The 12,057-nt window shown below is 39.3% G+C and overlaps 2 protein-coding genes across 2 annotated transcripts in view; one reads left to right on the top strand and one right to left on the bottom strand.

Annotated features, from left to right (window-relative positions):
• The window catches only part of LOC143353385 (RYamide receptor), a 21,731-nt gene extending 20,970 nt beyond the window's left edge, over positions 1–761 (bottom strand). The window contains exon 1 of the mRNA XM_076786662.1: positions 621–761. Within this exon, the coding sequence (XP_076642777.1) occupies positions 621–635 (15 nt within the window). The 5' untranslated portion in view covers positions 636–761. The remainder of the gene's footprint in view (positions 1–620) is intronic.
• The window catches only part of LOC143353386 (uncharacterized), a 36,977-nt gene that overhangs the window by 15,005 nt on the left and 9,915 nt on the right, over positions 1–12,057 (top strand). The gene's annotated exons all lie outside the window — the stretch shown is intronic.

The following is a 12,057-nucleotide window of genomic DNA, read 5'->3' on the forward strand; positions in this document are numbered from 1 at the left end:
AATAGCAAGGTGCAGAACCATGCTGTTTCTGTATGCTCGTGTTGCCTGACAATATCAAGGTTAATCATTTCGATAAGAACTTTAAAACAAATATTATGATTGGACTGCGGAAAATCGCCCGTATTAAATGCAAAACAAAGGAGTTACATAGACATTTAGTTCTTTCCTTACTGTTACTAACTTTAAAAGTTACAACAATATTTTCAAATACTTTCAATGCTCCCACTGTTTTATATTGCACCCTCTCATTTTGGTAATAAATTCAAAAAATATTTTAAAATGTTTGAATATTCATAATCACCATCTATTGTAACAACTTACAGTGTGCAGTAACTCTTTTGATATTGTACAAATAGCATTGCGTCTTGACCTGTGCTCGAATAAATGAGGACCCGTTATCGAATTCGCCACTTAAACATTTATAATTACCAGTCATTCAAAAACAAACTAACAGTGCTTCCTGTAACTACTATACAACGATCGCTCTACAATTACTAAATGATTAGTAACCGAACCGGTTCCCGAACAAACGAACCCACAACCAAACTCGCCTCGAACTCAGCCTCGGAACTTTCTCCGATCCCTTTGTTCCCCCAAATCGTATTAACAATGCAACTCACCGATCTCCTCAGCATCCACTTAAAGATCAATCATGGAGTCCCTGGACGCTGCCCTTCCCGTCAAATATTTCCGCGCGAACGATCGCAATCTACGGTCCCTCTGTTCCTATCACCACGAGCCGGACATTGTTTAGTCGCTCAAAAGGGTTTCAATCAGAGTTAGAATTGCCGTTCCAAGGGTTCCACCATCGACCGGGTCCGCGCTGTCATTTTCACCTCTTCTGTACTCCCACGGGACACCTGGTTCAAACGGTCCTCGAGATCGCGAGGATGATCGAGTCTTTCAACCGTCTAACGCATAGCATCTTGTCTGATGCGTCAACGTATCATCATAAAAGTCAAGCGGCTCGTAAAAATCCTATGGAAACCGACTATCCCGATGACCGTGATCGCATGATCGCGTAACGCCAAGCAACTCGCGAAGGAATCGACTAGCAGAATGATCCAGAGATCTTGATCGAACACTGTGATTAATTGATTGTTGACGTGCTCACTGGATTGCTGGAAGGCCGTCAAACCGAAGAGTGGTGGTATTCTTCCGAGACACCTGATCCGGACCAAACTCGACTAACTCAATGATCTAAGAAGATCCGAATTGAACATTCAGAGTTGACAGTTTCAGTGGACAAAGTTGTCAGGCTGATGAGTAATATCCGAATTCTTCCGACACGAGTAACTCGCAAACATCCGAAGAGCTAGATCGTAGCTAGTTCTCAATTGAATTCAGTGATTGCCAAACCGAAGAGTGATGCCCCGAATTCAGAGACAGGGAGGCAAACTTTCGCGCAAACTCTTCCGGCACCTGGCGCTCCGAAACTACCGGAAATCCCGCACACCTGCGTCCAGCCGATGTCCGAATCGGTAGATCCTCGATTAAGAACACGTGTCGTCGTTGTTAATTCCCGGCACACCGCGCACAACAATCCTACCGCTGTCACGGCTCGACTACCGTTGTCAACAATCGCGGGCTCGGTCAGTTGCGCTCGACGTGTTGGACGTTGACAGCGCGGAAAACGCGACCGGATCAAAGGGCTGCAGCAGACTGTTCGGCTCGAACCGCACTTTTCCAGGTCTCCTTCGCGCCACTCACTTCTTGGCGCTCCTCTTTGACATTCCGCCTTTATTTACGACCTCCGAAACATCCGTCGAAACATTCTTCACTGCGGCACGAAACGCAGACTGACGTCGCAGACCCTTCTTTTTTTCTCATTTTCCCGCGAGCTCCTTTTTCTCCCCGATTGGCTCCATTGAACTGTGTTCGGTCGTTTGAGGTTGTATGGGATGGTTTGAGGTGGTTTGACGTAACAGAGGATTAGTGACGATTAGTGAAGAATCTTGAGGATAAACGTAACTGAGCGCTGATCAGTGAGGATTCATCAAGATCGATGGAATTTGGTAGTTTGGGATTGTTTGCGTTTGTGTGAGGTAGTTTGAAGATATAGGCGACTAGGATAAGTGCTGATTAGCGAGGAATCTTGAGGATAAGATCGATTGGATTTTGGTAGTTGTTTGGGATTGTTGCGTTTGTGTGATACAGTTTGAAGAGACAGGTGAGTAGGATAAATGCTGAGGATTGGTGAGGATAAGGATAGGTTAGCGTCGATTGACGAGGGTTCGACGAGATCGATGGATTCAGCGCGCGATCGGCAGTCGTTTCGGACAGAACCGCGCTTTCCGAGAACTCGCGACGAAATGTCGTCGGTTTTCAGGATCTCTGCGGTGGGGCGCTACACTTCGGCGGGCTTTTCCTCGTGGAAGGAGATCATCGTCGAACCTGCGCTCTTCGTGACCCTGCCGGCTGTTCCGGCGCGAATACGAGCGCGCTGCACACTACCGTGAACTCTCACCCTGCTGTTTTCGACGTAGCCCACGACCATTCCCCGTTTCCAGAAATTTACGTTTGAATAATGAACAGACCCCGTTGCTCGATACAGTAGCTATTCAGGTTTATTTTTCTTTTCCGCGTATTGTGCTCGCACCGCATTCAGAACGCGAGTGTGCGTACAACACGATACCAGATACATGGATAAGACAGTGCTAATTCGATACGGGACATTCTTTGGTTTTGAGTAAGGTGAGATTGAATTTTCTTTGTGAAACTTTTACTGATGCATTTATGACACTTTTCTGGGTAAAATGAGATCAAACACGATACAGTTTGGCTCGTATTTAGTTGTTTAAATCGCGATTTAGTGGATCCTTGATGATCCGAACCGATGGTGTTTAAATTACCCATTAGTCGAATACGTTTCACATTTAAATTACTCGGTGGGATCAATACGACAGTATTTATTGTACAAATTAATAAGGAATTAATGATAATAATTAATCAGGAATTAATCATAATTTGTAATAGTAATTATTACAAATTAATAAGTAATTGTTATTGAATCTAGGTTCTACTATGACGTGAATTAAAAGAGTGAATATTGTAAATTGTAGAATATAAATTGTAGCTTGTTCGGTTTCACTGAAATCAGAAAAATATTACTAATATGGTGACAAAAAATAGCATTAGGTACAGAAAATTTTTGCTCTATTTTCAAATCGCGTTACCATCACCGTCTGAAACGAGTTTGCGAATTGGAAGGTTTATGGGATTGTTTGCGGGACAATGTGTGGGGGGGGGGGAGGATCTTGGGAAAATTCAATTGTAATGGAATGTTCAGAGGATCAGTACCCCTATACTATGAACATGTATTGACAAACTGCGTTTTCTTGATACAATGGCTTCGAGGAGAGCTCGAACAGTAAATTTAAAAAATTTTTTAAACAGTATCCACATTGAAACTATTATAGTTTGGTGGAAACTGGAGTTTTCCTCGAAAGTACTACAAATTGAAACGTCTGCGAAAACATTGTAAAATTTTTTATTGTGTGTCTAAATGTACCGTAGATGTTAAGGTCAAAGCTTCACGACGACTTCCTGAAATTTGCTTTACGTATTTCTTTTTTTTTCGTCGTCTTATGGAACATAAATGAGGAACAGTATCGGTTGCACGCCATTCGGTCGTACAAGTTAGCGGAACATGTATCCGCGAAAACTCGATAAACCGATAAAACAAAAATCGTAAATCTAATTTTAGGGGGTCGTTGTAATGAAGAAGTTTCGGTCTTCAAATTTATGGTGTACACAATCGTGGAAAAACTGTTTCAATATTTTCAGACACGTTTTAGTTTGCAGCATTTTCGAGAAAAAATGTTTCTTCAGATATTTAGTATTCAAATACTTTTTCAGTGTTAATGTTTCAAGATTCTCAGCATTCTAGTATACGATTAACCCTATGTGGATTAATACATACTGTCAACATGTATTGCCAAATTACATTTTCTCTATACGTTCAATATTATTGACAATACGTCGATTTGTGGCGTATATGTTCGATGATATTGACAATATAATATTGATCGTCTAAATGCTCCTTAAGAGAGAGCATAGTACAGTGATAATGAGTAACACATATTACTTAATTCTCTGAGTGTATACTTTGTTTCTTGCATAATATCGTGATCTAAGTTTATTCCTTGTAACTCGATGTTTATGTATTTACAGCTCATTTCTGTGAAATGGAGTTAAGGCTTTTTAGTCGAAATTTTCAATCAAAATTCAGTTTTTTCACGGGGAAAATTATTCCATTTTATATATTCCCTCGGAATTTTATTTTCAAAAATAAAATATCACACGAACATTCGCGTCATGGTTTTTAGAATTATATTAATGAATACCAAGGGGAAAAATGGAAATTAAAAGTAAAAAATATAAACTTTATTAATGCCTCCCATGAATCAAGCAAGAAACGTAATTTTCACATTTTGCGCATCGTACAGAAAAAAGTAGGTAGCAATTTTTTGCCACCGTTGAATAGTGATAATAGCTGGAAGCGTGTTGACATATTTGTTGATATTGTCTTTCGTAACATTAATAACAACAAGCTCGAGAATGATGTTAACAAGGTCGTTTAATAACAAACGCGGCTGTATATATTAATACAGATAAGCGATCTGTAAAAAAAAATAGGTCAAATACAAAACTATGAATAGGTTAGAAGAATTTAAGAATACTGTGCGTATCTTTCTCGTAAGTTTCCGTTCGTTCAAGTATGCTCTGATTGAAAATTCATTTGTAGGAGCTGTTCATCCGTGTCTCCGTGAAAACGGCGTAAGAAACCGGCAGCCGCGATTTATGGTAGGTCATTCCTTGTCAGGGGCGCACAATAGCGCGCGAAGCACGTGCTCGATTATGCGCCGTTACCAGCGGACAATGATCGTAACTTGAGATTCTTGCGTCTCTGAAAAACACATTTGTAATAATCACGGTCGCACCGTCTATAAAGTGACATATAAACGCACTTTCACGCCAGTACTCGCATAACCTTCGGTACAGTAACATCTTGACACTTAAAAATCCAAGGACACTCCTGGTCCTATTAAAAATATTTTATCGTAACATAAATTTATTCAGTACCAAGTAATTATAAAATCGTTGACCGCAAACAGTTCTCATTTAAGTTATTTGCATTTGCAACGAGCCACAATTATGTAAACCATTAAAATTCGAACATATTTATATTTGCGATCGAGTTTATGCTACAATATATTGCTTCTCCCACAAACGACGCGTAAACAAATTGCTCATTATCATCGACGCATTCAATCCAGGACTAATTTTGCTTCGCCTTCGAGTTAAGCGTCGTGTAAGTACAATAACGTTTAGATAAAATCTGTTTAAAAATTGTAGACGTATTTCTTTATATCATATATTTTTTTAATTTGTTATTATCGATTTTAAAGAGCCCGCGTAGCGTTTGCGTGTCCTTTATTTCTCCGAATTGGTGATTTTATTGGTACTTTACATTTCCGGTTAATTTCCATTTTATGAAATACTAAAAAAATTGATATCCGATGGAGATTTCGTAAACAAGTTTCATAGTTCGAATGGCCACTGAATTTTCCAGCAGTTTGTTGACACAATTCAACCGCCGCCGATCGAAGTATCGATTCGATTGATATGTGTTTTCATTGGGCGCAATGAAAATTTTACTCTCGTGCCCCATTGGCCTTTCATTGCTCCACGCGTCGCTTCCGATTCGCCAGTTCGCAATCATAGTTGCTCTATCACAAACTTTACTTATCAAAAGGTAAATGCATGTACCTTGAATGTATTAAGCTATACCAAATCCGCGCCATTCACTTAAGTGATTCCGTTTCGAAAACTCTAAAAGGTTGCGAAACGTGCTTTTTTTATGAACCGTTTGACCTTAATTTTTGGAACGTTTAGGAGAACTATCCGAAAGATTTGATCCATTGTAACTGCACGTCGTGTGCTTAAATGCATAATTCAGCACAGGGTGCCATTACATGCAGGGAAGTGATTGAATGCCTTTGTTACGACATGCATTCACGATAGGTTTCGTGTCGACCTGTATTGATTATGTCACTTTCTTCCAATAAACTGATACTGTAAATCAGATACAAAGACGAAAATGAAAATTTTTCTGCTACAGTTTCTAACATCCTATGTTTTAGATTTTGATCTCTACACCGTTTAGTCTTGTGTTAATAATCAGTAGATTGCAGATTTTTATGCAAAATAAAAATTGTTTGCATAGATACAGGAGTGGCATAGGGTAAAGGACCATATGACTGTGGGGGTACCAATTATTGTGCCTATATCAATTATACTTACTTTATTATACTTATTTTACTTATTTTTGAAGCATGATGAATATTAAAGAAACGATATGAAATTTTTTTCATTAAAATCAGTTAATATATATGTTATATATTTCTTTTTTAATATTCATTATGCTTAAAAAATAAGTACAATTAATATAGGCACCGTAATTGAGTCCCTTAGTCTAGTTCCTTTCTGAATAATTTCAATAAGTAAAAATTCATACAATTTTTATCATAAATACATAAAACCCATTAATAATCAGGTATCCGAGTAACCATTTCCATTTTCGTTTCCATTATTAAAAAGTCGTTTCAGTGTCCCCTTCTCTAAATAATTTTACATTCCTTCTTTAAAAATATGATGTTTTCACTATAACGTTTTTGCTGTTGATATAGGTCGAAATAAGGGTTAAGGAAAATTTTATTTCTCTCATTTTATTTCTGTTTTAAGAAAAAGTTGCTTTCTCAAGACGACATGGTCTTGTTCTGTCTAACGAGCTTGTTAGAAACAACCATTCATCACTCTGCTACCACCAGGGATCGTGTTTGCACCGACTTACAAACCTGTCGTTCCGGTTGCGATCGTTAAGGAGCATTTTCGTTTCACTTTGTGGTAAACAGATGTTTCTACTGCTACAATATCCTTCACGCGTTTGTTCGAAAATGGCTGATGGTGTTCCTACAGAAAATTACCAAATAAATTTATTTTGTCAAAACTCTCTTATCTTTTAGTATTTATAACATTCGCGTATTTGTAAAATACAAGGAAACTCGTAACAAATATTCATAACATTTCTACTGTATGCTTGCCATATAAAATGTTCTAGTTGATAAATTGAACTTGTTCTTGAATTTGTAATTTGAATGAATCTAGCTGCTAAAAGATTACAATTTAAATATTTACAACTCTGGGTCTGGACAGACCCAACTCCGTCTGAAGGTAACATAAAAATGAAATGAAATAATCGATGAATACCAAAAATAAAATTACAATCTATTACGAAACGTAAATAATAACAGAGAGGTGAACAGATCAAAAATGCTGATCGAGTGCTCGTTAATGAAATGAAGAAAACAGAGATTTCCCCGAAGATTTATAGTTTACTTCGACAAAATTTAAACGCGCGTCCTTTCGACTCGTCGGCGTTTCTAGTGTTGAGTAAATCCATTTACGCGAAAGACGTATGCACAGCTTGAACGCAGTGGAGCACATGTTGCATCGATATGCCAATAGCAGCCGCCAGATGCGTTTTCTCTCCGAGCTGCAGCGCGCCAGAATCGATTCTATTGTTGTAACACGGTTTCGTTACACTCGCCGGGAAACAAAGAGCCTAGATCTTACAGAGATGCATCTGATTGCTTACGATGCTCATCAGTCTACGGATCTTCTTGGTCTCGCCACGGGGCTCTTCTGGTGTGTTGCATTGTCTGTGCCGGAACTGCAACGTCCGGAAGAGCGGATAGACATATTCTGTGTGCGATTATTCCGCCAAATGCACTCTGTTCGCAATGTCAGTTATTTCTGCATGGTACTCGAAACCCTCCGATATTGTATTCGATATCGGCGCTGAAGACGATCCTTGCTTCGAACACGATCGTTAAACTGCGAATTTTAGGCATTCAAGACGAAGATGCAATTCAAGGGTGTTTTTGAAAGCGTAATTTCATCCATATAGCACTCCAGTACCGCTATCATCTACATATGCCAAGGTGTAAATTCCCCTTCCTCCCACCTTTACCCCTCCCCAGCCTCCCTTCTTTAGTACCTCATCTATATCCGCCAACAATAACGTGAACAGCAGTGGACTTAGCGGGCACCCCTGTCTCACCCCTCTTGCTGTCCAAGTGAAAGCATAATTTAAAACGAGTAAAACATGAGAACCTGGCAGCACCGATGTATTATTTGCAATTGATTAAAATGATTAAGGGTGGAAAGAAGTTTTCACTTAGCTCCTATTTTTCTGATCAATGCAGAACACTTTCATTTTCGATTGTTGTCGGGTGGAGGGGGAGCAGAGAGGATTTCGGTTACGAGTTTCTGTCCCCCTTCCTATTAGCTCAGGGGATAGTCGCCAGATCAAGACTTGTTCCCCCACTCTAATTTCCCCTTCTACCGCGCTATTCCCCACGCTTCCGTCGCGGCACGGTCACGTGACGCGTTTCGCCTCCGTCGTGCGTACTCCGGTACTGGCAGAGAGGGGGTAACTTTTTCCCCTCGATTCGTGCTCCCTCCCCTCATCTGGCGACACTGGCTCAGGGAGGTCATCGTCACATGTCCGTTTCTCTCCACAGAGAGGGCAGGGAATCCGTAATGAGTGATTACCACCACGTTGAAAACAAAAGGTCTGGGCTAGAACGACCTCTTCCTCGCAGTAAAGTACAAGTTAGATTTTTTTTCAAAAATTTTCTTGTGAGAATGTCGGTACGCAGTTGCGAACGGGGCTAACAGACTGTTACTTGTCAACTGTGTTTGTACTTCTCATAGACGCACACGCATAGACCGAATTCCTTGAAGTGGTACAGAGATATTCTTTGCCTTTTCTTCTTCTTTTTTCTCATGTAATTCCTACCAATTGCAATTTCTTCGAAATCTGTTTGCACGTGATTTAGCGAATCAATGCTTCTGATTGGTAAAAAAAGGTCCAGTCGTTTGGGCCAATTTTAAAAAGGTATTCTCATTGAATGCCCGGTGGTCTCTGCATCAGGTCATGAATATGCATGCGCATTATATTTTTTATGTCGGCGTCCGTCTGTGCATTAAACGTGCACGTCGCAGCGCGCGGCTCGCACCTTATCCCAATGTCACCGTAAACGTTGTGTGCGAGCGCGGAAAGTGTGACCGAAACGTAACACCTTCGTGTTGCAACCGCTTTTTCGTGGACTTTTTAACAATGAACCCGGCCGACAACCGTGTACCGTCTCGTTGTAACGCGTGTCGTCCCGTTTGTTATCGTTATCGTTGAGTCGCTGTTTATTGTCGAAAACGGGCCATCGAGGAAATTGGACATACTTTCCGCGACATTTATTCCCTCGGCGTTTTTCGCCGGTCTTAATTGCGCAATATTGAAAGAACTCGGAGAAATGAAGCCCTCGCGGTGACCAAGTGAATTTCGAGAGAATGGGGACCATGAAAACGAAGTAGGCGTTGCGTCTTTTTTCTTTTTACTGTTCTCGGGATTTTTTGAGGTCGTTGGGTCTGAAATGGTACGTTAATGCCGTTTTGTTTGGCCGTTTTGTCTGGCTCCCTTGAACATCCGATTTGAAAGACACAATGGCAGATTTCCGATGATTAATACATATATTCTGGCTCTTGTTGCATGTCAAATTTCCAATTTTTGGCAGTGACGTTAACGAACGTACCATTTTTCCAAAATGCCATTGTAATTAGTAGACTGCGGATTTTATGCACTTATGATAAAGTTGGACAGGTGTAATTTAGAACAGATGAAAGGTTAACATAATTTGAGAATATCAATGCATCAACTTGTCAAAATCCTATTGATTTTTTCATTTCAGAAAAGCAGAACGAACGGAATCGTGTCAGCCTTTGTTTTAAACGAACCTTGTTCAACGACATATAACTCTGGCAATCGTATGCAAAATGCGGATATTAAAATACTCATATTTTTTTGTACAAAATTCCCTAAAAAGACCAGACAAATGAAAGTGCAGACTAGAATACCCCCTTAAATGTCTAAAGAAAAATTGTAAAGATTTATAGTTTAAAATGGTTTACAATAAATATATAGATTGTAGCACTATTTTTTTATGAAAACGCTTCGTAACGTAGCGTTCTGAAATTGATCATTTCGTATGCAACAGCGTAGCATGATTGTTGAAGAGAAATCGATGATTTCCCGAGGAGGTTGTAGTCACCTATCAATGAGTCATTGGTAAATATCTGTACTGGAAGGACTACAATGACGCAACACGCAATTCAACCTGGGAATAAACCAGTAAATACGATGAAGAAGGCGTGGTTAATGTACCGTTACACTAAAGATCGGTCTCTTTATAGAACGATCGTAACGCAGTACTTTTTGCAATGGAATCGTCGAAACGTGGTCTTGAGATTTGTTACGCCTAGCATGAACGCACGCATAAATGATAGCGGTCGTCAAATTTTAATGTCATCTCCCACGATTATTTATTGAACTAAAAGAAGAATTCTGAAATCGATGGTGCATTGTTTATACTATGAGGGAGAAATCACCGTTTTTATCGATGTGAACTACAAGTATCGAGAAAACATTTACATTTTTATGTCTTCTCTGAAGGTCTGTATGCACACACCGTCCAAGTTAAAATAAGAAATCTTGTTAGCTTAGTAAAAGAGAAAGATTTATAGAGGCGATGGAAGACGAAGATTTTTTGTGAAAAAGATTATTTTCTTAAAGATTTGTTGTTATTAATGCATAGACTTTCGAAAACGACGTGAAATTTATCTAAATGTTCTTTCGACATCTTTCGTAGTTTAACAGCTACGAGCTCGTAAATCAAAGGGGTTGCTCCGATAAGAAGGGTGGGTAAGAAGAAGCTTAGGTCTTAGGGTGTAGAAGAAGCACTTGTCGAACAACGATTTATAATAATTATTAATACACTCTTGTGACTATGAAAAATCACGGTCGTCTCTTGATCACATTGCAAGAAGTTGTTGAACTATTTCAGAAAATTCTCCCTTAAAAAGAAAACACATATATTGTTCATTTGTGACGGAACTGTGGATCTTTATACGAAAATGAATTTTCTGCTCTGAATTGTAAGCAACAGGAGCAACAATTTTTTAATGTTACACATTTCTAAAATTTCGCTCGGACAACCATATGGTGTCAACAGGGAATAGTTTGCAAAAGGGTAGGACAGACGTCACCGAATTCGCCCACGAACAGCAGGTCCGGATATTGAATTTCGAAATCGCGAATTTCTGTTCCGCACTACTGCAATTTCCACGCAACTTTCCCGCCACTCCGAGAACCGGCCACATATAAATACCGCTAGGGTACGTAGAGATTACAGCCGGTGGAAAACTAAGCAATAGCGTAAATTAATATCCGGCGAATGTTATTTAAATACGGTGGTAGCCCGCGAGAGACCGTAGCTAAATCGTTGGACTTAATTCCACGAATAACTCCAGGGCGGAATTGTTGCTACAGAATGCCGTGAATTTAAATTTCAAATGTGAAATTAATTCATTCAATCTGTAGAAATATCGGCACTTCTGCTCCGAACTTAATATACTGCTTCGAAACTATTTAGGTGGACGACAAATTAATCGAATGCGTGTAAATTGCTTTCGCGTGTGTGTTCGATTAGTTGGGTATCGATTCGATGAGAATATAGAGTATTTTTAGACGAGTGCATGCGAGACATGCTAATAAAATTAAATTTGGTCCGTATTAATTGTGCATACTATCTGTTAATTGAGATATAATATCATGTGAAAGAGTTTATGTATCAAATACCGTTCGCGTCAACCTCCCGGCCTCTAATTTACATAGTCTCGTGTAATCTATGGTATGAGCTCGGGAGTGCTTGGAAATGTAAAATTAATACTTTATATGGAACTTAAGAAAGTTAAGACCGTACTAAACTTGGTAGGTTTATGGAAGATTAAAATAGAAATATTGGAAAATTCTTTTCTTTTACAGCTTTTAGTTTTCTAGGGGAAAAATGTCCCTTAAAGTTCAATATTTGCTTGAAAGACAAAAGCAATGGAAATTCTTCAGTAGACTGCAAAATGCATTTATGAGAAAAATTAATG

Source organism: Halictus rubicundus, chromosome 4 (assembly GCF_050948215.1).
Source record: "Halictus rubicundus isolate RS-2024b chromosome 4, iyHalRubi1_principal, whole genome shotgun sequence".
Taxonomy (NCBI): domain Eukaryota; kingdom Metazoa; phylum Arthropoda; class Insecta; order Hymenoptera; family Halictidae; genus Halictus; species Halictus rubicundus.